This window comes from Microdochium trichocladiopsis (genome assembly GCF_020744255.1).
Source record: "Microdochium trichocladiopsis strain MPI-CAGE-CH-0230 chromosome Unknown B0I36scaffold_14, whole genome shotgun sequence".
Taxonomy (NCBI): Eukaryota; Fungi; Ascomycota; class Sordariomycetes; order Xylariales; family Microdochiaceae; genus Microdochium; species Microdochium trichocladiopsis.
This window is the reverse complement of record NW_025763557.1, coordinates 927236-954045: the sequence shown is the minus strand read 5'-3', so window position 1 is coordinate 954045 and position 26810 is coordinate 927236. Positions and strand designations below refer to the sequence as shown.

The window sequence follows — 26810 nt, the reverse complement described above, 5'->3', positions numbered from 1 at the left end:
TTGCCTAGCGATGGCGATACGCTACGAGGCCGACGGTGGTCGCACCGGCGGCAAGGTCGGACTGCTGAGCTGGCCTGCGGCTGACGCCAGTAGTAGCCAGGAGCATCGCGTCCTCCTCTGCGTCTCATGCAGAGTCGGGATTCGGCCAGACGACGGCATACGACTACACTTCTGGCGGACGCACCGTGTCAAGGGCGAGGCACTACGCCAGATCGTCGACTACAGCTACGCCGCCGAGCCAATCGCGAATCCTCACACCGTACCACTACCAACCGACGGATCACCCCAGATAGAGCAGCTGCTGGCCATCGACGGCTTTAGCTGCTCAGACTGCCGTTTCCTAACGACGAGCCGGAAACTAATTAGGGTCCACCGCTCGCAGGCGGGACACGACCATACGACCAGCTGCCGTGGCAGTAACAGCGACTGGAATGAGGTACGGCTCCAGACCCTGTCGCCGAGGAGCTATGCCCGGTACTGGGTAGTCGAGCAAAGACATGCCGGAACGGCCAGCTTAGATGCCGCCGGCTCTACTTCTACTTCCTCGCAGCATATATTAAACGAACGCCTCGCATGCTACGAAGCAAGGCTAGCTACCGAGCTAGCGGAAGTGCGGCGTACGGTTGATAGCCGGCAGGGGCCTAACTGAGTCGACCTGGGTCCGCGAGATGGGTTGGGCAAGGCACCTAGCCGGCACCGATATGGGCGAGCACCTACAGGCGAGCCTAAGTGCTCTATCTGCTACGGCGCGTGTCAAGCTCCGAAGTGAGGTAGAGATTATTGAGGAGCAGCGACTTCTCCGGCTCGGGGTCAGCTTTGACCGGCAGATCGGAAAAGGCATCGAGCGGGTCGCGCAGGTACCAAACGAGGTGCTCCGATACCTCGCAAGCGTCGACCCTAACCGCCCAGCAGGCGCCCCGTTTAAGACGGAGAACGGCCAGGACACGAAGGACCGGTACCAGGTCTACTGGAAGCGCTACCTCTGCTACTGCGTCCGGGTAGGGCGGCTCGGCCGGGAAGTAGCGACGGAGAGGTTCCGGATCCGGTTTAACGATCCCCAGTGGGCTTCGCTCGAGGAGATCATCCAGCGACTAGAGACAAACTCCGATAGCGACCGGGAAGCCAGTACCTCTCCAGCCTCGTCAAGCCACATCGGGTCTGAAGAGCCAGCTACTCCAGGAGGCGAGGTAGACGAGGAAGAGGACCGAATCGGGGACCCGGTAGACCAGGCTGTAATGGCTTTCTGTATCAGGTCGCTCCAGCAGAAGGTTGCCGTCCACTTATTTGATAACCCGCTCCTACACTTCACGTGCGTACTCGGGATCAGCAGTACCCGGAAGAGCTACGCCTGGCGGCCAGCTACTGAATACACAACTCAGATAGCAGGGCTCATCTGGTGCGCGCGTCTCCTCCTGCTAGAGCATATATTCGCAGCCGATGAATGTAGCGAGGATATCGGCCCAGAAGCCATCGAGTACTTCCTGACGCAGCACCGCGACTGGCTCGCCGATGGCTCGTTCTCGCCCTTCAGCGCGATGATCCGGATGATGGCATACGGGAAGGGCTTCCGCAAGAAGGAGGGCGGCACGCCACGACTAATGTGGGAGGACAGCAAGGAGGCACTACGATATCTTGGCCAGCGCATCCCGCTTAACGACTTCCGGTTTATGGCGGCTAGCATTATTACGGATGCAGAGGAGCTTCTGGATCAGCTTATGTTCGGAGAGTGGGTTTCGCTTAGCCAGATCGTCGTGCTCCGACGGATCACGGATAGCCTTAGCTTCGAGGGACCTGGGGCGTCATTTGCTACGCACGAGAAGAACAGCTGGCTCGAGCCAGGCTTCCGGAAGCTCGTCGGTCCAGGTATTGCTCAGCTCTGGGACGACGAAGTAGGAAACTTCCGTATGGCTCAGGTCCAGCAGTGGCTCAACCAGCTCCAGTCATTCCGCCAGGCTCTACTCGTCAGTACCCACACGTGGGGAGGTCAGCCCGGCAGAGGGCCAGAGATCATGACGATCCGGCACTGCGACACGCAGGATATGCTCCGGAATGTCTTTGTGTTCGACGGCCAGGTAATGCTAGTTACAGACCGCGATAAGGCTAAGGCTATCCGCGGAATCGGCCGCAAGGTTGCACGGTTCTTACCAGAGACGGTTGGCCGACTAATGGTCGCCTATATCCTATGGATCCTACGGCGGATCTACTAATAATATATGACCATCATTCCCGGCCGGGAAGCGCTCACTTTTCGCGCACTCCTGGTGGGCAGGGGGCGCGGGCGCACGGGCCATTGAGCTCATTCCGGTACCCCAGGTTGAGTTCATCCCGGCCAGCAAAAGGTCAGCTAACCCACGACCCCCCCCCCCCAGCAGGGGTCTAACCTTAACCCCCAGCCCAGCCCGTCCGTCCAAGGGGGGCAAAAAGGAAAGCGAGTGACGGGCAATAATGAGAAGAGCGCGTCCGCGTAATGGGACTAGCCCGGGGGGGTTGAGGGAGCAGGAGGATGAAACGGACATGTACGGGCTCGAACAGCGACGCCAGCTCGGGGCCTCTTCCCACGATGCACGCGACAGGAGAAGTACAGTAGTAGCCCCAAGAACAACAGGCACAGACAGCAGGGACAATGAACCGCAGCAGCAGCCAGGGGGGCGATTCCGACAGCGATCGCAGCGATGCTGAGGGAGACAACGTCGCGCAACAGGAGCCGGACACGAAAGCCACGACAACGATAGAGTCAGGGCCGGCGCGAGCCACGACGATAGCGACGCCAGCACTGTATCTACGCAGGGCAAGCCGCGTACTCATCTGTACGCTATGTAAGGCAGGCATCCCAGCTGCCGTGGGCGGTCTAGTTACCACTACCGACAGAGGCACCGGCTTAAGGGCGGCCAGCTACAGGCAGTTAAATCGGCAGGGCGGCAGTAGCAGCAGGGGTAGAGGGCTGCGTATGGTCCTTATGGTCAACGACCGACAGGGCCTTAGCCACAGCTTCTGTCACGATGCACTCATGGCGCGATGCTACAGGCACGGTTACGTAGCAAAAGAATTTTTCAATTGTGTATCCATCATTAAACAGTCTACCTGATGCTAAGCACGCCTTACAAAATGTTTTCGCCGTCCAGCACTTAAGCTCAAGACCAACTGCACGACCTCCCCTCACCGGCTCGAGCGATCACTCGAGCTATCGCGCTTCCTTCGCCCGGAGTAGCCCCAGACGTCCTTGTCACGATGGCCCAGCACGGAGCCTGAGCGGGCATCGGCCGCCGACTCCGTGACTACAGTGATCTCCTTGCCAACAACGATATCCTTGTCGCCCATGACAGCCGCCCCGGTGCCAGGGCTGAGCGTCTTGCCACCTCCGTCGAGGAGGATATGCTCGTCACTGCCCCACGCGGCGACTGCAGTCGTAGTAGCGGCACCGGCAGCCGCCGGGCCGGCAGTCGCATGGCGAGACAGCTGGGTGCCGAACTTGGAGCGGCTGCCGAGGCCGTAGGATTTGGAGTGCGGGCCGGTCCGGGGGTTGTCGCTGAGCGGGTAGCTCTTGCCCGACCCTCCGCTTGCGCCGCCGTGGGCACCGTTCTTGCCGGAGCGCCCGCCAGACCTGCTGAACAGGATGCTGAGCCCCGTGTGGCTGGCCAGCTTGCGCAGCAGGGGCTGGATCACGGGGAGATTGGACACGACTGCGGACACGAAGATCTCGCGGCACGCCCACTGGCTGCCGGAGACGGCACCTTCGGGGCCGGCCTGGATGATAGATATCCGTCAGTCAAAGGTCCAACTGATGCGATGGAGGCCTGCTAACGATGACCTGGACGGGTAGCTTACCGTGATAATGACGACGGCGCGGATCGTGGCGGCGGCTATGATGAATATGGCGCCGCTGAAGAGGAGCATAAGCGTGAGCTTGCGGCGGAGCGAGATATTGACGCCCCAGAGAAGCTGTTTTGCAGGGGGGAAATCTGATGTCAGTGGATTGCTCCGTATACCAAGTCCAGAGGTGCCGGTGACCAGAACAATATGTACGTACAGGAAGAGGAATGGAAAGAAGGTACACGTCCGTGATCACGTTAGGTAGATAGACTATGAAGACGTTGAGCTTCGAGTTGGTAGGTTGGCAGAGATCTGACCACGGGACGATTTGTTAGTTGTTTGTGAACCAAGAAGTCAATTCGCGCGCCTCTGCCTTGACAGTCTTCTAGGGAAACAGAGCGATGGTGATATTATCGGAGGGCAAATTTGGCGAGGGAGTCGGTCTTACTTCCGGGATTCGGGTGAATCTGCCAATTACGCGATATGGGCTGGCATCCTAGGACGATTGAGAGCCCCACGGCAATGTAGCTCACGCCAATGACGCCGTAACCCACGAGGACGCGGGTGTGGAGGTTGCTTAGGCGAGTTCTGTACAATTTTGACGACGCTTTAGCCGACGATCGTTGCTTGCGACAGCAGCAAGGCATGCCGATCTCGAGGTGGCCTGAAGCTCAATGTGAGAAGGGCACTTACGTCAACCTCGAGTAAAACACAGTGATGCAGACCTTTAACACCCACAGCTCCATCGCATAGAACGACCAGCCGATCACCTGGATCTTGGAGCCCATCTCGCGGTTGTAGGCCTCCTTGGACGTGGGGTCGAGAGCCGCACGCTGCTCGTCCGTCATGTAACTGTTCGTGAGACCGTCGTAGTTGGCACCAACAAGATACGCGAGTGTCGTGACGAGGGAGAATAGTAGCTGTGGGAGGAAGTTTTAGACTGCGTCCTGTAACCAGCACAGCCCAAGAGCAAGACCGGGTTCTGCGAGACAGGGAGTGACCTACGCCAGAGACGGGCATGATATAGTCGTCCAGCTGGAAGCCGGAGAAGCCGACCTGAGACCATCGGTACCAAGTCCGCACGGCGATTGTGCAGAGCGCGATGGACAGCAAGGTGAAAGACTCCACGATGGCCGACATGTTGGCTCGCTCGACTTGCTCGACGAGTGGGAATGTTGCAGAACGGGAAGAACCTGCCTAATAGTAGATGGCTTCGGCGCTAGGTGCTCCACGGCAGTTGGGATGGTTGTTGGGGGGGAATGCGACAAGAAGTGGTGGTTGAGGTTGAGGGCGCGAGGCACAGATATGTACGAGTCCGGAGCCAGAAGTCCTTGGATGCATGTGATATTGGCCTGTGTCCTGGCCGGCGGACAGGAGGCTCCGCAAGCTGTGCCAGAATCTGCACACACCTACATCTTGCCCATCTTTCCAGGGATCCTTGAAGCGAACTAGTGGTGGCCATGGCATCCAGAGTCCAATACATAACCAACTTGTCGTCCCTTTCAGGCCTGTTACTTTCTGTCCTCCATGGGTCTCCATCATAGAGGGTCGGGGCATGCAAACAAGCATGGGGGACCTTGCAAGTCCGACGGCTGCGTGGAGCAGTCCCTGAGCTAGCAAAGGGGCGCTGGGGGGCTGTCGGTCCTGCATGCATGACACTAGAGGTCTAGTTCGAGCGAGTAGCGCTGCACAGACACAGCCAACACTCCTCGCCTCGAACCCCGAACTGACTTGGCTTGGCCCAATATTATGCTCAAACGGCTGCTCCACAAACGACACACTGCGGGTCCGGATCCCGGCAGATGGCGGGGGATCTGCGTTGTGGAGGGCCGACGCCGGAGACCCTTCCGCGAATGGGGATGGCCCCGGTCCCTCCCTCCCTGTGTCGATCAGGAGGGCAGACAACCACGCGGAGCCCAGCGAGTCGGTATTCATCCTTGGACATCCCTTGACCGGGATAAGCACGCAAGCCCCAGGGGGCCGACTCGGCTTGCTTCAGCGGCGATTATTAATCTGTAATATAAAAATTAAGTTAGTATTCATTAACTGTTGTGTAACCACCTCGAGAGAAAATTCGAACAGCTCCTTACTCCTACCTATCCCATTCCGAGTCAGCTGCTTAAGCGACGTGCGAGAGAAAAGGGGGTCGCCATCAGAACAGGCCCCCCATTCAGGGCCCATTCAGGACCCATTCAGGGCTCATCTCGTCTGGGCTCGGGGTAACGTTCTTATATTCCCCAATAGAAGGCGGGAGGCTTTTCTCCCCGCCGGCACTCGAATATGTCCCATACACCAGCATAATCTCGGGCCAAACACTAGAAGGTCACCACCGCATGCGAACACCAGCACCACTACGCGATCAGCGAGACAGGAAAGGCTTCAGATGGTTTAGAGGGCGGCCCCCGGAGGCGATAGTAGACCATAATGATCGACTCCAGCAATCTCTTTAGGGTTTCAGGAGCACGTCATAGTGCTGCCTGTCGTTGGGGTAGTTCTGGACTGACTCGTGGCTGAGAGGCAACTATCGAGAGGAGAGCCGGTAAGCTTAGGGCTAGGAGAAGCTGTGAAGCGAGCATTGTCGGATACCGCTTGATACAGAAAAGGAGAAGCAGATCATTGACTAGTGGCAATCTGTGGCGCCAATCTGCTCTTGATTGGCCGACGCGCGAGTCGCTCGAGGTTTCCCTGTGGAGTTTCAAGTCTTGGAAGAACACAGAGAAAATCCACGTGTGAATGTTCAGTCTTATCAAATTCCGTATAGGGTTGATGACCCAGCTTCAGGTTAGCCATCCCCACGCCAAGCTCCTCAAGGCAACACAACGTGATGTGATGTGGATCTGGCAGGTCTGTTCTCCGGCACGTGGTGCCGACACTGACACCAGCTGAGAAGGGGCTTGTAGCACGGGCCGACCAGATCACGAATTAGTGCCACAAATGGTACGATTACAATACTGACGCCTAAGTTCATGCTGGGAATGGCGGGGAGCATAAAAAATACGCTCTTGCCGGCTCCGGTTGGTAGTACGACAATAAGAACTTGGTCTCCCTGGAGTGCTAGAATCTCCTGCATGGCGTCTCGTTGCTCGTCGGTTCGCCAGCCTGCGTCTGCGCCTAGTAACTTGTGGAGCCCGTCGTTCAGCTTTGCGTTAGTACGCGCAGCTAGTGGGCTACTGTCGTTACTTCTGCCCCGCAGATTCAGATCTGCGACGATAGCTCGTCTGGCGGACCAGTCTGGAGTCTGGGAGCCACTGCTGTCCTCAATCCCGGCCTGGGCTCGTGACCGCTTCGCTGACGCCTGCTGCCTCCTATCTGGCGTCTGGAACTGGTTTCTTACGCCGCAGCTGCTGCTCCTATTGCCGAGAAACTGGTGCCATAGCCGGCTGATCTCCCGATAGTTAGCTACCATCTGCGGCTGTAGCTGGTTCGGGAACTGGACGTTGACTGCGTAGTGCTGCCGGGCGGTAGCGCTGCCGTGCGTGGCCTGCAACTCCTAAACGTACTCGACCTTGTTCTGCCTGCGTGCTTCGCTAGTAAGCCCGTCCTTAAAGTTCTGCGGGTTGTCCCAGTCGGCCTCGTCGCCCATATTAACCTCGAGCTGCTGGATAACTAGTCCTCGAATGTGTCGACCTAGCTCGATAGCGACGTGGCGATAGTCAGCTACGCCCAGCTTAACACCGATATGCTCCGTCGTGACGGCTGCTAGCTTGTTGCTTAGCTCGGCCGTCGTCCAGATCCCTTTCCGGTTGTCCTTCTAGAGCTATGCGTCTAGCGAATTCGAGAGTCCCTGGGCCTGGGCCTTGGCGTCCGCGAGTAGTAGCCGCTCGAACGGCAGAATCCATAGAATATATGCGACTATAAGTCGTCCGACTATGTCTGGTAAAAACCGTGCAACCTTACGGCCGATTCCGCGGATCGCCTTGGATTTATCGCGGTCTGTGACCAGCATGACCTGGCCGTTAAACATAAAGACGTTTCTGATCATATCCTGCGTATTATAGTGTCGGACCGTCATGATCTCCGGCCCTCTCCCGGGCTGACCTCCCTACGTGTGCGTACTGGCGAGTAGAGCCTGACGGAACGACTGGAGCTGGCCGAGCTACTGCTGGACCTGTATGATACGGAAGTTTCCCGCCTCGTCGTCCTAGAGCTGGGTAGTTCCTGGTCCCATCAGCCTCCGGAAGCCTGGCTCGAGCCAGCGGTTCTTCTCGTTTGTCGCGAATGACGCTCCGGGCCCTTCGAAGGCGAGACTATCGGTGATCTGTCGGAGTGGGACGATCTGGCTAAGCGGAACCTACTCTCCGAATATAAGCTGGTCTATAAGCTCCTCTGCGTCCGTAACGAGACTGGCTGCTATTACCCGGAAGTCGTCGAGCGGTATACGCTGGCCGAGATATCGTAGTGCCTCCTTACTGTCCTCCCACATAAGCTGTGGCGTACCGCCCTCCTTCTTACGGAAGCCCTTGCCGTATGTTATTATCCGGATTATCGTACTAAATGGCGAGAATGAGCTATCGGCGAGCTAGTCGCGGTGCTGTACTCGGAAGTGCTCGATAGCTTCCTGGCCGATATCCTCGCCGTCCTCGCTGTCCTTACCGTCCTTATAACCTGCGAAGCTATGTTCCAGTATAATTAGACGGGCGTACCATATAAGTCCTGCGATCTGGGTGGTATACTCGTTCGCTGGCCTCTAGGCGTGGCTCTTCCGAGTACCGCTAATCCCTAGTATAGCTGTGAAGTGTAGGAGCGGGTTGCTGAATAGTTGGACCGCGATCCTCTGCTGGAGCGACTCGATATAGAAGGCCATTACGGCCTGGTCTATTGGATCCTCGACGTGGTTATCTCCTCCGTCTAGCTCGTACCCTAGAGTCTCTGGCTCTTCGGAATTGCTGTAGGTAGACGAGACTATAGAGATATTGTTGTCCTTATTACGAGTAGAGGTATTGTCCAATCTCTGGATGATGTCCGTGAGTGTAGCCTACTGGGCGTCGTTAAACCGGATCCGGAGCTTCTCTGTGGCCTCTTCTCGGCCAAGCCGGCCTGCCCGGATGTAGTAATAGAGATATCGCTTCTAATAGACTAGGTACCTGTCCTTTGTGTTCTGCTCCTTCTCCGTCTTGAAAGGGCCTGTAGCCGGGCGGCTGGCGTCCGAGCTGGCTAGGTAGCGGAGCACCTCGTTCGGCACTTGTGCTATCCGCTCGAGAGCCTTCGCGATAAGCCGTTCGAAGCTTACCCCGAGCCGGAGGAGGCGGTCCTGCTCGGTAATTTCTGCCTCGCCTCGGAGTTTAGCGCGCGCTATAGTAGATAAGGCGCTCAAGCTCGTCCGGAAGTGCACGCCTATGTTGCTCCCGGCTAGGTGTCTCGCCTAGCCTATCTCGCGAACCTAGGTTGACTCGAAGTTTGGTCCTATCCGGCTATTAACTATCCGGCGTGTCTCCTCGAGCTCGGCTGCTAGGCTTTCTTCGTATCTCGTAAGATAGTCCGCTAGTAGATGTTAAGGGGAGCTAGAGGCGATGGACCTTAGGCTAGTCGTCCCGTTAGGTCCTATGCTACCCTGTACTTGCTCGACTACCTAGTACCGAGCGCGGCTTCTTCGCGATAAGCTCTGAAGTCGTACCTCCTTCTAGGTACTGTTATGTCCTAACTACGAGCGGTGGACCCTAATTAGCTTCCGGCTCGTCGTAAGGAAGCGGTAGTCCGAGTAGCTGAGGCCGTCGACGACTGGTAGCTACTCCACGTGAGGCGAACCGTCGGCGGGTACCTAGACGGCCTGCGGATCCGCAATCGGCTCGGCCATGTAGCTATAATCGAGGGTCTATCGTATTACCTCGCCCTTTAGACGGTAGATCCGCTAGAAGTGCAGCTGTACGCCGTTGCCTGGCCGAACCCCGACCTTACACGATATGCAGATGAGGACCCGGTGCTCCTAGCCGCCGCTACTACTGCCGCCGCCGCTGCTCGTAGACCAGCTTAGCAGACCGACCTAGCCCCCAGTAACGCCGCCGTTAGACTCGTAGCGCACTGCTATAGCCGATAACCTGGTGCTTGTAGTCGTTATTGCTGCAGCCGAATGTATAGTAGCTCAACTAGTTGATCATACTTGCAAACCAGGAAATACGTGTCGCCTGCTTCCCTCTCTCCCTCTCTCTCTCTATCTCTCTCCCTCTAACCCTCCCTCGCGTAGCCCCCTTTAACCCCTGGTCCTTACCCCAGGTCCCGGGGGTTGAGGCAAGGGAACGCGCACCCCTTGTTTCGCCCTGGTAATGACTGTCATGGTAGTGGTCGTCACTCGAGCTAACCCCCAGCCCGCTGACTCAGCCTTAACTATGGGGTAACCCCAACTTGCCCCTGGTAGTGACGGTCACTACCGGGCTGAATGATGTTCAGGCTTCGGAACTAGTAAAGGACCGTACGAGATATTTCGCGTGCTATCTACTCGTAGCGAGAGAGTATCCAGTCGAACATAGTAATAAGCCTAGAGATCTTAATCTCGTCTACTCGAATACTAATATAGGGCGGGTTTATAGGGTTGAGTGCTTTTCTAAGGTATAGGAGTCGAGTGGGTGGGTTAGAGGGCAGAGCTATGCGGGCGATAAGTACTATATAGTTTGCGGTCTCGAAGATCTCCGGCCAGCCCGTCCGATCTAGCTATAGCTTGCTCTATGAGATAGTAGTCCGTCTATCGTTTAGATCTTTCCGTGCCGAATTGTAGTCCGAGAAAGTAGGTCGTTTGGGTATCTCGAGAGGGTTCTGTTCCGCTAGGCGGCTAGGCACTAGACGAACCGTACCTCCCTTCCTATCCGTAACACTCCAATATCGTCGATTCAGCCCGGCCCCCTAGGACTGCAGGTAGACATCGTCGTAGACTAGGCCGATCCGTGGTCGGGTCGCCGTTTGCCCGTCGAGGTAGTTATAAGAGAGGTGCCTTGTAAGCTCGTAGAAGCTCGTCGTAAAGAAGACGCACTTACGGTAGCTGAAGCCATCGTAGGTCTGGACTTCCGGATGGGGTTTGGAACCATAGGGCGGTAGAGCTGCGTCTAAGGGATTTTGGAATACCGAAGAGTAGTGATCACGTATATGTTCTGGAAGTCCTAAGCGATCCGCTAAAGGGACACTATACTTGTTCCATAAGTGTGCAGTAACCTGGGCTCCGCCTAGTAAAATAGCGTGTCGGCATTCGGGTCTACAGCAGATGAGGACATTGTATGTTAGGTCGGCGTAAAGCTGTAGGTATGTCAAGACCGGATCGGGATTATTCTCGCGGTCCGGCGTCGTCGCGGAGTCGGTTCGTAACTGGTTACTCATCGTTCTACTATAGGCTGTCCTACTGCTGTCGGGTTTGTGGATTCATCGGTGGATCACATTTAGTGGAAAATATGGGGGTAGAAAGGGAATCTGGGGTAATGAGGTTGAGTAAATCCGCGGGAAAAGGGGCTGGAATGAGATAGACCTGCTACGTGCGCGGACCTTTCGTAGGACATGACATGTCCAGGAAGGCAATGAGCGAGACTTCACGGCATGCAGGGATTCTGTTGGAGATGTGGGGCGCGTGGATCCCTTGGATTTCACCTAAAACCGCCCTGGAATAAGACAGTAGGGTGCTCAAGTCGTGCAACTATGTCCTCAAGAACCTCATCTGAAAGCGCCGACTGTTTCCCTAGAACTTCAACTGCTGGTCTGCGAACACTCAAGTCATTATCTTCTAGTCGTGCAGCTATGCCTTTAAGTAGTTCATCGGACAGCGCTAACTGTTTTCCTAAAACCTCGACTGCTGATTTCCGAATATCTGGGCCGCTATGTTCTAGTCGAATAGCTATATTTTTAAGAAGCTTATCCGAAAGTGCCGATTGTTTCCCTAAGACCTCGACTGCTAATTTCCGAATATCTGGGTCGCTATCTTCTAGCCGTATAGACGCCCGTGGGTGAACTTGTCCGCGGCCTTCTTCATGGCGGACCCGGCTCGCTCGAGGAAGGCGAAAGGTACGACGGCACGAGTGATCTCTTTCTCATCAACCTGGGTCTTCCTTCCAGCGGTACGCCGGGACGGATCCGTGCATCAATCCAGGCGGCCTCGTCAATCCCTTGCACCACCCACTTGTGGCGCTTGACCTGCCCAAGTCGGATACGCTTGTCCGGGTTCTTAATGAGCATCTTGTTCAGAAGGTCATGCAAGCTGTCATCGATATCCTCGTAGGAGAGGTCGTTATCATCACGGTATGGCGCGCTATTGACACGTTTATAGAGAGATGTTGACGCTGGGTAGGCCAACTGCGGATCAACTGGCCTCAGGCGGCGACGAGGGATGTGCACATCGTCCTTAGTGATCTTCCGGAACATCTGATACTCATCTTCGGCCATGAAGGGGATCCGGGCGAAAATGAGGCAGTACAGGGTCACGCCCAAGGACCATACGTCGATCTGTTCGGAGATCTTCGGCTGTGGCTCATTCAAATCAGTGTAGCAGAGCTCCGGTGCCAAGAAGGCGGGAGTGCCCACCGTTTTGGCGAGCTCCAAATCATCGTCGAAATCCCGCGCCTCCGACTCAGGGACGAATTCATTCGGCTCTCCGTCTCGAATAGGTCGCCCGAAGTATGAAACTCCAAAGTCGGAGATCTTAGTCCGATGGTCTTTGGTCCACAGAAGATTAGCCGGCTTAATGTCGCGGTGCACAATGCCCTCATAGTGCAGGTACTCCAATCCAAGCACAGTGTCGCGGAAGGTGGCACGAGCCTCCTCTATGGTGAAGCAAGGCACATAGGAAAAGCTATCGGCAAAAGGACCATGGAGCTGGGGGTCGAAGTCGACTAAAGACACATGCGAGATGGAGTCAGCCATGCAAGGCGAACGGCCACGGAGCACAGCGTCTTCCGTACCATCGCCATACATGGTGCCATCAAGAGCGGTCGAGGATCCGGGCTGGGAGTGTAGCAATCCTGGGGTCTCGAGATCACTACTAGTGTCATCGACCGACGCAAAGTCAGGCTCGGTTGGATGTGGCGTGGCCGCACGAGAGTCTGAATAGGCTGAAGGACCACGTGATGGAGCCCGCGAGGTAGCACACGAACCGGATGCGGATGCGGATGCGGGTCCTGGGTTGTAGAACATAACCTCGTCGGCCCTGGCTGGGGAACTCGACAAGAACACGGCGTTAACATCGTTGGCACCACCATCCTCGATGCTCCACGCATGGTCTACATCCTTCTGCCGTTGGCGTAACTTGGCCCTCTTGAACTCGGCGATGGCTCGCTGTCTCTCGCGGTGCTGAAGATACTGCTCCTCTTCTTCAGTGGTCATTTCACCACGCATCTCCTTTTCAGTTCGGCGCTGCTCGATGGCGCAGATATGTGGTAGACCCTTCTTTCTCCAAACGATCTCGCCCAGCTCGACGTGCTCCAGAACCATATAGATCTCCTTGAGCTCCGGGTCGTCGATGATCTCGAGCAGAGCGACAACGTTCGGGTGCCGGACCTTCTTGAGGATGGCAATCTCCTTCTTGGTCTTGTTCTGTGGAGATAGGGCGGTGATCCTTCCCAGCCTCCGCTTCTCAGAGAATCGGGGGACGATCTTTATGGCCACATTCTCTCCATTCTCCAGGTTCCTGGCGAGCTTGACCTTCCCATCGACACCTCGGCCGATCTCTTCAATGACTTCATAGTGATTGATGAGCTTGCGACCCGACATGTGATCGAGATCAACAAGAGCTTTATGAGTCCTAGATGCCGTGATTAGTGGGCTGGAGGCAAAAAGCGGACATCCTCGCGTTCTTTGACGGTGCAGCGAAGGGCATCAAGGTGTTTTGCCGTAAGACGCAAGGCTACGCGCAAAAATTCGCTCTGGTAGAAGCGGGGTAGGTGGGATGGTGGTGATCTGAAGGCGTTGCTGGGTTTGAGGTGTCGCGGCGTTGGAACCCGAAAAAAAAAAAAAAAAAAAAAAAAAAAAAGGTTTACGGGAGGTCATGATGCGGAGAGAAACGAGCAAGATTTTCTGTCTTGGGTCCGTATCACTGGCACCGAAGACGGGCAAACACTAGTTGCAAGCTGCGATCGCGATCGAAGACGGGGATCGGATGGATGCAGTCAGGGCTATTTTTGTGCAAGGCTGGACTTTTATGAATGAGCCTCCACTGAGATGTGCTTGAAGGCGGGGTGCTGCAAAGCTTTTAGAATGATGGGGTGCGGAATGTGACGTCATATGAAGCTGTAAGCGGTTCGAGTGGATCCAGGTCAGGGGAGGGGCATGTCTTTGCTTTTCGCGCCTCTTTGGTGGGAACCCATCGGAGAATCGAAATCGGCCCAATCGACCCAAGCGTCCACCGCCTGCCCCTCAAGAGTGGCATCAGCATCAGCATTTCGAAGGCAGTTAGAACTGTGTTGACAAGTGAAAGCATGTCACGCACCCGTCGGCACCGGCAATTGTCCCCTTAGGTGGCGAGATGTGCCCAGCCTCCGTCCTTGATCCGTGCTTGGGATGGGATGCAGAATCTGGGAGGGGAGACTAGCACTAAAGAAAGCAGCACACGGTCAATCAAGCCCCTGTATGCGTGGCTTCCAGCAGAATGCGGCAACCCCGGCCACGATCTCGGAGTTGATGCCGGCCTTCCCCGCCAATCAGTGGAAGGGGCGCATCTGTCTTTCCCCCCTCTTTTTTTTTTTTTTTTTTTTTTTTAGCTGTACCATGACCGAGAAGATCTACATCCAAATCGATCACTACTGCAAAATGGGGCGCTGATAATAGCTTGTCACATCCATGATCTTTCGCGATCGAGTCTACCAGGTTTTAGAGGAGTGACTCGGACCGTTTCTCATGGATGGCGAAGCTTAATCTGGTATCGGTCGTCTAACGAGAGTGTCTCCCAATCCGACCTTCGAGATCGAATCTCCAGCCTCTAGACCCTCGAGTCTAAGAATAAGCCGACCCTCAGTCCGACTTCTGACACGGCCCCAATCAAGCAGTTCAACCCAGAAAGCGGAGGGTATTTGGGACACGGAGTCCCACCACCGACTCGGGTGACAAGGGCAAGGTGACAAGGGCACGATGTGTCACAATGGCCGTGACTCCATGCGTCGTGCCCAGTCCTACCTCCCAGTACTGCGCTCAAAGGTCATTGCCGCGAGGCCAGAAAATGGGCGATGACGAGAGCAAGAATGATGGAGCTGCGTGGGCCGCAACCATAAAACATTGCATACACAAGGGCATCCTTACTGGAAGGCCGATTGCCGTGGAGGAAGAGGCGCGGAGAGCGCTTTAGCCTAACAGCTTTACGAAAACCGGGAAGTTGCAGTCGACCTAGAATCCATATTGCGTAGCTAAACTAGGCCAAATACTTCGAATGACGATATGCGTGTACTATTCAGTATTGCATTTCATCACCTGGGAGCTTATTATGTCCTCCAGTCTCGTAACTGCCAAAGGTCTTCGATGAAGGAGTCTAGTGACGCATTTGTGGCCATGTTTTGGCCGGGTTTCAAGAAACGCTTCCTAGCTCGCGCAATCTCGCTGCTAGATGATGTGGAATGTAAATGATCAGTTCAAAGTAAACGCCTTCAGGGAATAAGCAATTTGGAGGAAGAGCAGCACAGCTCGTATATTAAGAGATGAGCGTCGCTGAAATAAGCGCCTCGAGCAAGCCCGGCAAGGCCAAAAACGTCCCATCACAAAAGCAAACAGTAACCCCGCACCCAAAAATTCTGGACCCTGCCATCAGATTCCAATCGACGAGACACGACACTTTGGCTGGTGCGAAGCCTGCCCCGGGACACCAGACTGCAGGCACAAAAACAGGATGGCCGAGGACCTGCAAGCCACGCAATGGCTGCTCTCAGACTCTCGGATGTAGAGCCGGCCAGCGAATGGGAGCAGCTGCAAACTTAGGGCATTGAGTGAGGGAGGCAAAGAGTGTGCGGCCGCGATGCTCTGGGCGAGGATCTGCACTCGAATGCGGTTCCATGTATGGCTGCTCCGCTATCAGCAGTTCTCATTGGCATATGTACTGCGCCAGCTCCCTGTTTCCCTGTTTTCTTCCGTGGGCCGGTTTAGGTGCTGATCTACTCTTCCAGGCCCATACGTCGCGGCACCGTACTGAGCGCCAGGTAGGGTGCCCCATCATACCGACAGGCCAACGTGCTTGTGACATATACTATCTACAGTACCTAATGCTGCTACCTAACCCGCCCACACACACTCCTTCGACTCGCCCATAACGAAAAGTCAGTGCAGCGTCATAAACACAGTTCCGGGCTCAACAACAGCCGGGCGCAGCAGCAGAAATAAACCAACATCCAGAGCTTATGGCTCTACATCAACCACAAGCCGCTATGCTGGCCCATGTTGGTGTGTCCCAGCGGTTCGACCACCAGGGCCCGCTTGGCCAACACCAGCATCAGCAAGAGCGCGCCATTTGGTCATCGCAGTGCCAAAGTTTGCGGCGGCAGGGGATGAATCCCTTGGGCACGGGTGGCTGGATGGAGCAGTCCTCGGGACCTATCGACTACCTCAGTCTTGAAGTCTCTGCCGGGGAAGATTGTTGTTGTTCTGGGAGCTTGTCCGCTTTCGAGACCCCAGCCTACAGTGCTGAACTGCTGGGCTTACAAACACCTGCCACGGAGCCCGGTTTCTCCAACGATGTACGAGTTCTATCTTATTTGTTTCCCATCTTTTAAGGGGCCCCCCTGTTTAGCTGCTGCTTCCAAGCCGAGAGGCGTGCCATGCAAGATTAATAAGTTGTAATAGTGTAGTGAGAACCGCCAGCATTTCAGCCAAGCCGACTTCCAGGAGTTTCAGTTTGCAGAAGCGAGTAGGTATGACACGACGCCGGCAGCACATGGGATGATGGCATACGACTCGGTCCTAACAGCCCGGCTATTCTATCCCACCCGCCATGCCAATGGCATGCCGGGACCCTCGGTCCCCGCAAGCCCCCACACCCCCGAAGAGCGCCCGGCGGCAAAACGCCAGCGGAGCCATGACGCGGCGTCGTCAATACCCACGGTTCTGCCCGTCACGGATTCATATCCTCCTCGGCCACGCCGCAACAAGGAGAGGAATCGTCTGGCCGCCCGCCGTTGCCGCGAGAAGTCCAAGAAGCAGATCGACACTCTGAGGCAGCAGGAGCACGAACTGGCCATACAGCAGGCGGAGCTGACTGCCCAAGCCGCGAGCCTGCGCGAGGAGGTGATGCAGTTGAAGAGCGAAATCCTCCGGCACGGCGCGTGCGACTGCAACTTCATACAGAAATACCTAGCTGAGACGGCCGAGGCCATAGCTTGAGCCAACGGTCTTCAGTCTGTCCTGAGGACACCCGCGTTACCCATTAGGTCCTAACTTTTAGTTACGAGCGGTCGGAAATACGGCTGGGACGCATCGAACTCGGGCAAAAGGCTCGCCCTTAATGCGCCGAGATACTTTTAACAGCCGACTTCTCCGTACCTATTGCTCCTCGGTTTCTTACCACCCCCGCGAATTTGACCGCGGCGCACTGGGCGTTGACAAAGAATGATAGGTTAGCGTGGAATCGGAACTCCAACTTTGCATCGTCAAGCTCGATGTTGAAGTACCCGTGGAGACATATGTTGTGCCGGTGCCATCACACAACATGAGACCACAGCCTTCATGCTCAGCATACCGTCCACGGCAGTCTGGATCATCTGAATCACCGCGTCCTGGCCCTGCTAGGACTCGTGCCCAGGGAGGGCTGGCAGGCAGAAGGTGCCCAGACCTTGTTGCACTATGTCGGGCACGAGGTTGACGAAGCTCGTCGTGTCATTGAGCAAGGCGGCCCGGATCGACCAGCGGGCCTGGGGATGGGTAGTGATGAGCTGAATCGGCGCGCCACGCAACGGCCAGCTGGTGACTGTCGTGCGGTCGCTTATGTCCTCGAGAGCATGACAGACCAAGGCCACCCAGAGGAAAGTACCACCTGAGTTAGACAGCAAATACTCTTGGATTGCCCCCCGTATTTGCTGATCGTAGCTCTTTCGCCACGCTAATTTGTCCACCATGTACTGGACATATATCCTAACAGCTATAGAGATTGACACTGCATTAAGTTCAAGAGAAAGGTTAATTTAAATTCTGTATCATCTAGGCTTTCTTCGATGTCTGGCCAATTGCGACTAGATACAATCCACTTGACTCGGGATATAGACGACCGTTTGATAATGAGTTTGACCAGTTGTAAGTAGTCAATGCACTCGTCAAGGGCATCGACAATTAGATATGAAGGTGATAGATGCGGGTCTTGGAGAATGTTCTCGAAAATTTCGGCCGGAGTCCACCAGGCATTTGGGCCTTCGAAGAGCTTCCCTCCTGCCTCATCATACTTTTCGCGTATATGGGATATGAGGGCCGGTTGTTGCTTTACCATCAGGAAAATAAGGCCACATAAAACGCTAGTCGCATTATTGATCAGCGCGTCGGTTGCCTGGCAGAAGAAGTAGGAGAGCAGAGCAGGGGTGTCCTTGTCATTTAATTTTGTCATAGGATATAACTCGTCGATGATGCCACAGAGAAGCATCGTCTTGCCTTTGCCAGGATCGCCCTTAATCCATAGCAGACGGGATTCGCCATCGCGCCATTTGAGGAACTCATCGTTCGTGAGGATCCAGCTGTAGGCGCCGTAAAGTAGACCGCCCTTCGTATCCTCTATTCGCTTCTTGTCGATGCGAGGATCGGTCGTACGCAAGTCTGCGAGACATCGGTCTGTTTGGTAGATGCTGATTCTATCCCCAACTTGGACGTTCGCATTGTTCGCATGCACATCTCTAACCGTGTTCGGCATGCTGGTAGAATCTGACTGCTACGATATCTTTTGAAGAGCGAGGGTACGGTAACAGGGCTATCGAACTCACCTTCCGTGATTCTTTGACCTTGGATGAAACCCGAAGCGGGCGGGGTAGAAAAAGCATTCGGCTTTGCAGCCTGGTCGAAGCTACAGGGCGAGACGCAGGATGGCAGCCAATGGCGTCTCATAGACGCAATGCAACGCGTCTGACTTGCAACAAAGCCTGGTGGCATGGCAGAACACAAAATGGCGCGGATTATTGGATAACATAAAGCGAGTATGAACGTTAATAAGCATCACTGCCAGAATGGATGTTATAGTTGGTTAGTAAACTCAGTTAGACAGGTTCTACCTTAGATGCATGCTCGTCTACTCTTGTTCCGTCCGGCACATCTGTAAGGAACATATATTTCCACCCACGTCGCTGTCCAAAGATGAGGGATAATTGAGGCGCCAGCACGATAGCAAAATGGCATAGGAACAACTAGCTTCCGGAGGCAGTCCGCGGCGGGAGATTTATAGGCGCCGAAGATCTTGGCATCACAGAGCCCATAGAGAAGGCAGGCCACCGGCCGTCCCCATCCCGCGCCCACCCTCGAGTCGGAATTACCTCGGAATTACTTTTGACAACCGGCGCCCCAAAAAGAAAAGCGGGTCCAGACCCCCAGAGACACAAAAAAAACGTGCCAGCGCGAATCTGTCACATGCTGGAGATGCTCGAAAGACCGTGACCGCGTTTTGTTGGTCGGGTTGGCCAATAGTAACGCCAGGTTTGTGGTAATAAAAATGCCCCAGTCCCTAAAAAGTCTCAGTCAGGCCTCAGGCAACAATAATTGCTACGCAGCCAACCTTACTGCCAACGGTTCTCAAAGTTTTTTGGGGTTCATTCTGTGTCGCGAAATTGTCTGTATCCTCTCGCTATCTCTGTCAGGCATCTTTGCTTCTCCCAGCCTTTTTATTCACCAGTCCCAGGTTTCCGCATCCCTGATGGTCGCCTCACTGAACAATTCTAGCCTCTTCTCTGCCGCGACCAAGTTCTCGGGCACAACGTTACCTACCATATCTCTTTGTCGGTGCCTTTGACAGGGAGCATGAGACGTGAGCACGATTTGCCTTGTGGACGGTCACCCTCGGGCTGCGTCCTTTCCGCAAACTCCCGCTGCCGCTTCTTCCCCGGCCGTTGCTACCCGCTCCAGCGACTAGTGTGAAAGAGTGCCCTGGCGCCGCGACGGATATTGTGCACTGTGTTCTCTCTGGAACCTCGGCCATGGCAGCAGCCCGAGACGTCGCGCCGCTGATCAAAGGCGAGCCGCTCCCATGGTGTTTCCGCTGCAGGACCTTCTCACACATCATGAAGGACTGCCACATCCCAAAGCCGCAGGATGATTTCGAGGCAGACCCCATCACGATCGACCCGCCGCTGGACGACTTCTTGTTCGCAACCCAGCGTGAATTCGACCGGGACTCCCGCACGCCGACGGTCTGCAAGCGGTGCGAGGACCTCGACATCCCGAGCCTCTACAAGCTACCGTTCCAGCCGCACTTCCCCGCCGCTTTTCGGAATCGCCCAGTTTATGGTGAGGGCGTCGACATCGTCGGCAGGCTTGGCAGCGCCGGCACGGCCGAGTTCCTGAGCAACTGCCCGTGGTGCCGGATGCTCGTCGCGTCGGCGCTGCGCCTCGTGCCGGCCGAGTGGAACGAGCTGCAGATTGTGCGTGAGGCGGAGCCCCTCCTCACGACCTCTAGAGTCCCGAGCGGTCAGGAGAATGGTGTCGACCTGCCGTCGCTGCTGGATGAGCTGGGCCTCTCGACTACGCGGCAGCCGAGCTTATTCCTCGGGGTTCTGGAGACTCGCCCGACGATCCATGATCTTGGGGTACGCATGGGAATATCCCCAATGGCTGAAGGCAGAGACGCGGCGTACGGAGCTAGGAGCGTCGGACCACAGCCGGACTACGAGCTTCTCAGGTCGTGGATCGAAGAGTGCGAGCACGATGACCAACACCTAGCCTGTGGGGACGCCATATACCACGGGCAGAGCTCTCTCGATATCATCTCTGTGGTCGACGTGTACGAGAGAAAGGTCGTGCCGTACTCGACCCTGGACCGGCCGGACTATGTCGCGCTCAGCTACGTCTGGGGCCTAGTTACGCAGCCCAACATCAGGCCGAACTCGCCGCTGCCCCCGCTCCCGAGGACGGTCGAAGATGCTATGGTGGTGGTCGGAAAGCTCGGGAAGCGATACCTGTGGGTCGACGCGATATGCATAGACCAGGATGACGCCAGGAGCAAGAAGCTGCAAATCACCATCATGGACCGGATTTACAGCAGTGCGTGGGCGACCATCTTCAATCTCTCGGGCGCTTCTGCCGACGCCGGCCTCCCTCGCGTCGGTGGGGACGCGAGCCGGGTCCGGCAGATGCACGTAGAGACCCCCCACGGTGAGGCTTTCCTATCGACACTCCCTGCTCTCCCTGCGTATGCCAAACAATCACCGTGGACGACGCGCGCCTGGGTGTTGCAGGAGGCCGTCCTCTCCCGCCGACGTCTGTTCTTCACGCACTCGCAGGTCTATTACGAGTGCGCCCGCGGCCAGCGGTCAGAGGCCTGGCCGCAGACTCCCAAGGAAGAGTCGCTACTCAGCCACCACTTCCATCTCGACTTCGACAGTCTCAAAAAGGGAGGTAACATCAATGTCGCCTACAACCGCGTCCACTTGTACCAGACACTGCTTGAGGAGTACAAGCGGCGCCGCATGACATACTTTGAAGACTCGCTGAACGCTTTCTCAGCGCTGGGGGCAGCGCTCAACCAGGCATTCACCTACACCGGCCAGTCGGCGCCGCAGGGCGGGGCCGTCTGGCGCGGCCTGCCGACGTACGACCTCCCCTGCGCGCTGGGCTGGCGCTCGTCCGCGCCAGCGCCTCGCGACCGCCGCTGGCCGAGCTGGTCGTGGGCGGCCTACCCGGGCCCGCTGATCAAGGGCGCCGTACTTCCCCCAGATACCACGACTGGCAGCTCGACGAGGACCAGCGGCTGTTCTTCGACGTGCACTTCGTGGCCTATCCTCATACTCCCAAGGTCGCTCTGTACAGGCGCAACCTAGACGAGGACCACCGGCCGCCGTGGAAGAACACAGTCGACGACGTCGAGTTGCTTAAGATCGGGGCCATGCCCTTTGAGGACGCCACCGGCTTGGCTGCCCTGCGGCCCGTTCCCGACACAAGCGGGGCCGACACCTGGCTGGGCGGCTTTATCGCCGAGGCTGTCGTCCTCTCTCTGGCCCTCGCCGGGCCCGCGACGGTGCCGAACGCCGAGGCACTCTACTCCAATGCGGTATTCGATGTGTTTCTCGGCACAGTGAAGTGCCATCTGGTCGCAGGCACTCAGGCGCACGCAGACGTGATCTTTGCAAAGTGCGGCGAGAAACCGTTTGAGGCACTGATGCTCCACCGAGGCGAGTGGCTGAAGGAGGTAGTGTACGACCTCATCATCTTGGAGTGGGAGGCCGGAGTGGCATACCGCGTTGACAACGTCTCGCTCAAGGTGCCGGGGAAGGAGCTGGCCCAGATAAAGGAGGCGAAGCCGGTGAGGAAGAGGTTTTGGTTTGGCTGAGTGACTCTGGCTCGGGCCTCGCGAGCTGCTTGATGGATGAGGGGAGGGAGCTGTATCCGTAGCCAAGTTAGAATCACGAGAATGCCAGTAGCCATGGACGGGGAGCTAGATGCTGACAATTTGGCGTATCCATGACTGTCGTTTTCATCACTAATGTCGTCACATGCTGTCACGTTTCAGCGTTCAACCATGACCAATACTCCTGGTTCAGACACTGGATTAAGCCACCAAAATATACACCAATCCAAATCTTGCTGAACGTCCATACATGCAAATCTCGCAAACATGTTTTGGGCATGTGAATGCCCGTCGCGGCGTCCCAGATCATGACGGTCTTGGTGTAGGATGCCGATGCGAGCCGCTGCGAGTCGGGCGAGAACGCGACCGAGTTGACGAAGCCGCCGTGGCCCTCGAGCGTCTGTAAACATGAATTCCAATCTACCTCTTGTTTTGGCTCTATTGCAATCCATGTTGGCTCTTCCCCGCTGAAATTTTTTCGTACGAGACTACGTGGGGCTAAAATGCAGTGCAGATAAATATGTCTGAAGGGGTGCATTCTCGGTCACCCATCTGTTGTAAAGGATGAAGCGGTAAAGGTCATATCCTAAGTCTCTAAGCTGGGTTGTTACCGATGCTTCCTAGTGACTATTAGGAATCTTCCTTTACGACGTATTTTTAACTTACCGAAAGGTGATGTCTAAGACTTGTTATAGCTCTTGCACCCTCTTGTACTTTTCTTAGTAGACTTAGGGCTTCTAGCCAGTAGAGAGATTTGGTTTCTAAAAAATTGATAAGGCCCAGTTGATGAGTTTCGATGCTATTACTCCTAGCATCAAGCAAGTGATCGATCCAATAGACACGTGAATATGCTATAGCGGCTAATGGGTCTGAGTTCGGTGGTTGGATTTCGTGAATGATGCATCCAGGTTCTTGCAGATCGTACATTGTTCTATGCAGAGCCGACGATATCGTCTGCAGCGCCTGTGTAAAGATTTCGCCATGCTGGTGCCTTATCCCGTATTTAAAGAGCTGATTAGTCGATTTGCTAAGTAAGAAGTCTTTCGCCGACTGATGAATGAAGTAGATGGTATTGTTACGAAGCGTTGAAAAGGAGCCACAATGCTCGATTACATCAACTAAAAATCTTGGATTATCATTTAGGTATTGGGGTAACTCGATTATAGTTTTTAATTCATGGAATGTGATGGGCCGATAGACAATCGTAGCCGTAGCCAGTATTCGATTTAAGAGGTCAGAATCGTTTGATTGAGAGACTTGGCCGATCATACGACAGTAAAATGGTTCGAGCCCAGGTGGAAAGTCTCTCAGCTTCGAAAGAGGACATACCGGTCGCGACATCCTTTCCGAGTTCTTGACAAACCAAGGCCACCCAGAGAAAGGTATTATCTGAGTTAGATTGCAAGTATTCTCCGATGGCACCCAGGGTTGACTGATCATAGCTCTTTTGCCGCGCTAATTTCCCTACCATATGTTGGATGTATATGCTGACAGCCCTAGAGATAGACGTTGTATTCAGCTCGAGACGAAGAGTCACCTTAGACTGTGTCATACCTAGGCGTTCCTCGATGTCTGGCCAATTGCGACTAGATACAATCCACTTGGCTCGAGATGTAGACGATGTTTCGATAACAAGTTGAAGTTCTGAGTAGTTCCTGCATTCATCGAGGGCATCGACTACGAAGCAGGAAGGGCCTAGAATTGGGTCTTGGAGAATGCCCTGAAAGGTATCGGCCAGAGTCCACCAGGCATTATGGTCTTCGAAGAGGGCGCGCCCGTCGTCGTTGTATTTATCTCGTAGGTGGGAAATGAGAATCGGTTGCTGTTTGACCACCTGGTAAAAGGCCCCGTAGTACGGCAGTCGCATTATTGATAGCAAGATTGGCAGCCTGGCAGAAGAAGTACGAGAGCAGAGTATTGGCATCTTTGTTCTTCAGTTTTGTTGCGGGTGATAACTCGTCGATAATGCCACATAGTAGCATCGTCTTGCCTTTGCCAGGATCGCCTTTGATCCATAGTAGAGAGGCTTCGCCGTCGCGCCATCGGAGGAAGTCATCGTTGGTAAAGGTCCAGCTTGAGACGCTGTGTAGTAGGCCGCCCTGCGTATCCTCGATCCGCTTCTTATCGATGCGAGGGTCGGTCGTACGCAAGTCTGCGAGACATCGGTCCGCTGTGGGGTGGACGTTGACTGTGTTGCCCACGTGGACATCGGCGTTATTGGCGTGCACATCTCTGACCGTGTTCGGCATCGCTAGTGAAATCATTCTGCTCTGATATTCTTGAGGGGCACAAGTATACTGGTAGCACGGCCATCTACCTCACTTAACCACATTACTTTGACTCTGGATGAGACCCCGAAGAGGGCGGGGTAGGGAAAGCATTGGGTTTTGCAGCCTGGTGGAAGAAGCTGCTAGGCGTCATGCAAGATGGGAGCCAATAGCCTGGCATACCTGCTATGTATCGCGCCTGACTGCAATAAATACGGCGCATACCGAAACACCAAATGGCAGGATTGTTATTGCTGAGCATGAAGCGGGCAAGCACTTGCTTGCTACGTTATGTGCAAAGAACGCGACGTGCACGCGTCAGAATGCCGCCTGCAAGCACCATGGCCAGAATAGAGCATTGTCGGGCAAGACGTGTCTGCTTGCAACCCATAATGTACCGACTAAGGCATAGATGTAGACACTACGCGAGTACTGTGGTAGTTCTCGCTGACATGTTTAGGTTGAAGTAGAAAGCGACTCTCGACTTTCGGCAGAAGCAGTCTAAAATAGTGGGCCGATGGCCAAGCACACGTCCAGGTCGGAAATAATGTGTCGATCGGCGCTTGTAACCAAGCAGATATGTCTGGTGTTGGGGTTCAACAAACCGGTTCCGGCACCATTCAAGCTGGTAGAGACTTGAATATCATCTATCAGAGTATATAACCGTACTTCAAGTTGCACATAGGTGATCGCGCATGACGTACTGACAAACCCCAGGTTTGCGCGATGCACCAGAACTCGATGATGTCCCCGAAGCCGCTTTCAATTCGAAAACAAACCAGAAGCTACCGTTCTGCCTCGAAAACACAGGACAAGATATCCTTAGACAGATCAAGGAATGGACCGATGGCAACTCTGATAAGCACATATTTTGGCTCAAGGGCGTGGCGGGCACCGGTAAAACCACGATTGCTCGTACCATCGCCCAACACTATCATGAATTAGAACGTCTTGGCGCAAGCTTTTTCTTCTCCAGGAACACTGGTGGCGATCTCGTGTCTACCAACAAATTTGCCTCAGCGATCGCAGCTCAGCTTGCCGACCACATCCCCGCGTTAAAACCATCTGTTACAAGAGCAAACACTTCTAGCCGTCTTCGTCACTTAGGTCTGTTTGAACAATGGAAGAAGCTCGTCCTCGAGCCGCTAGCAACGCTAGATGTTACACTCAAATCTTCGATAGTTTTTATGGTGGACGCATTAGACGAATGTGCAGATGAAGAGGAGATCCGCCTGCTGATCCACTGTCTTGCTGGTGCTGTAACGGTTCAAGGGGTTCGGCTTCGTGTGTTTGTCACAAGCCGCCCGGATCAGCCGGTGAATGTCGGCTTCAGCACAGCTCGACAGAATACTTACCACGGCTTTGTGCTCCACGATATTGAACAATCTATTGTGGATCAGGATCTCATACTATTCTATAAGCATAACGTACTCCACAAGGGAGTGGGACAAACAAGGGAGTGGGACACTTCCGTCCTACCTACGCGACAATATATAAGAGAAATCAACCACAACGCCTCAAATTAATTCAAACTATTCAGAATCCTCTTCTTCAGAGGTGGACTCAACTTTCTGACACGTACGCGCATTATGGCCGGGCTCCCCGCAGACGCCACAGCGTCGCGCGCGCGTCTCTGTCCTCCCCGTACGGCCACTATGCTGACTCGTTTCTGCCCTTAACTGCCCCGTCGCGTCAATCTGGGACTTTAAATCCTTTGCCTGATCAATCGTAAGGGACCCTCCTTTCTGTAATTGCTTTCTCTTCGTACGGCGACGGCGGCTAAGGCGGTCGTTTGCATCTCGAAGTTCGGCGAGGTCATGGCGCATAAGGGTCTGCTCGTGGCCCATCATTGTGATTCCTTTATTTAGCTGCCGTAGGCTTGCAATTATTGATGTTAGAGAGCTGCCCTGATGTCGTACGATGCGATTCTTGATGTATTCGGTCTGTGATTCCGCCTCAATTGGGTTGTTCGGCGTCTTCGAGACCCAAGGTGGCGGAAGGCCTGCAGATGAACTTGGCGGAGTTGGCGTATGAGGCTTTACATCTAGCTGCGAAATAACATATTCCGGGTCGTACGGTACTAGGCCAGTCGCTCTAAAGCCTGCCTGTATATTTGACTTGGTAATTGAAGCGTCGTACGCCTTGTAAAAGGCTAGGAGGAAGTCTTCCTTCGCGATGTGGGTAATATGCGCCCGCATGAGACCTTCGATTTCTTTTCCGTACGCCCTTTTAAGAGGTCCAAAGCACCCAACATCGAGAGGCTGGAGCTTATGCGACGAATGAGCAGGCATACAGAGCGTAATTATGTTCTGGTCCTTGCAGTA

At 55.0% G+C, this 26810-nt stretch overlaps 8 protein-coding genes across 8 annotated transcripts; 4 read left to right on the top strand and 4 right to left on the bottom strand.

Annotated features, from left to right (window-relative positions):
- Window positions 1-10: 10 nt before the first annotated feature.
- On the top strand, window positions 11-2207 carry B0I36DRAFT_369810 (uncharacterized protein; the record flags this gene model as incomplete). The annotated part of the gene is made up of 2 exons (XM_046159829.1): window positions 11-474; window positions 638-2207. 2 exons carry the CDS (start codon window positions 11-13, stop codon window positions 2205-2207), a joined length of 2034 nt encoding a protein of 677 aa, XP_046004955.1.
- An 838-nt stretch (window positions 2208-3045) lies between these two features.
- Window positions 3046-5242, bottom strand: B0I36DRAFT_340118 (uncharacterized protein). The gene is given in 7 exon segments (XM_046155925.1): window positions 3046-3744; window positions 3826-3936; window positions 4009-4012; window positions 4029-4122; window positions 4259-4398; window positions 4504-4730; window positions 4816-5242. 7 exon segments carry the CDS (start codon window positions 4948-4950, stop codon window positions 3157-3159), a joined length of 1299 nt encoding a protein of 432 aa, XP_046004954.1. The 5' UTR covers window positions 4951-5242; the 3' UTR covers window positions 3046-3156.
- A 6122-nt stretch (window positions 5243-11364) lies between these two features.
- On the bottom strand, window positions 11365-13700 carry B0I36DRAFT_340112 (kinase-like domain-containing protein). The gene has a single exon (XM_046155924.1). The coding sequence runs from the start codon at window positions 13486-13488 to the stop codon at window positions 11752-11754; it is 1737 nt and encodes a 578-aa protein (XP_046004953.1). The 5' UTR covers window positions 13489-13700; the 3' UTR covers window positions 11365-11751.
- A 2225-nt stretch (window positions 13701-15925) lies between these two features.
- B0I36DRAFT_53172 (uncharacterized protein) lies at window positions 15926-17450 on the top strand. The gene is made up of 2 exons (XM_046162995.1): window positions 15926-16430; window positions 16537-17450. The coding sequence occupies exons 1-2, from the start codon at window positions 16095-16097 to the stop codon at window positions 17071-17073; spliced, it is 873 nt and encodes a 290-aa protein (XP_046004952.1). The 5' UTR covers window positions 15926-16094; the 3' UTR covers window positions 17074-17450.
- On the bottom strand, window positions 17451-18646 carry B0I36DRAFT_399598 (NACHT domain-containing protein). The gene has a single exon (XM_046161650.1). The coding sequence runs from the start codon at window positions 18581-18583 to the stop codon at window positions 17828-17830; it is 756 nt and encodes a 251-aa protein (XP_046004951.1). The 5' UTR covers window positions 18584-18646; the 3' UTR covers window positions 17451-17827.
- A 2053-nt stretch (window positions 18647-20699) lies between these two features.
- B0I36DRAFT_202411 (heterokaryon incompatibility) lies at window positions 20700-21191 on the top strand (the record flags this gene model as incomplete). Its single annotated transcript, XM_046148784.1, has 1 exon — window positions 20700-21191. A coding segment is annotated over one exon (492 nt), but the record flags the coding sequence as incomplete, so codon positions are not given.
- A 1179-nt stretch (window positions 21192-22370) lies between these two features.
- B0I36DRAFT_378380 (uncharacterized protein) lies at window positions 22371-24600 on the bottom strand (the record flags this gene model as incomplete). The annotated part of the gene is made up of 5 exons (XM_046160673.1): window positions 22371-22619; window positions 22886-23523; window positions 23549-24053; window positions 24076-24389; window positions 24555-24600. The coding sequence occupies 5 exons, from the start codon at window positions 24598-24600 to the stop codon at window positions 22371-22373; spliced, it is 1752 nt and encodes a 583-aa protein (XP_046004949.1).
- A 770-nt stretch (window positions 24601-25370) lies between these two features.
- On the top strand, window positions 25371-25787 carry B0I36DRAFT_202451 (uncharacterized protein; the record flags this gene model as incomplete). Its single annotated transcript, XM_046148785.1, has 1 exon — window positions 25371-25787. A coding segment is annotated over one exon (417 nt), but the record flags the coding sequence as incomplete, so codon positions are not given.
- Between the last annotated feature and the right edge of the window lie 1023 nt (window positions 25788-26810).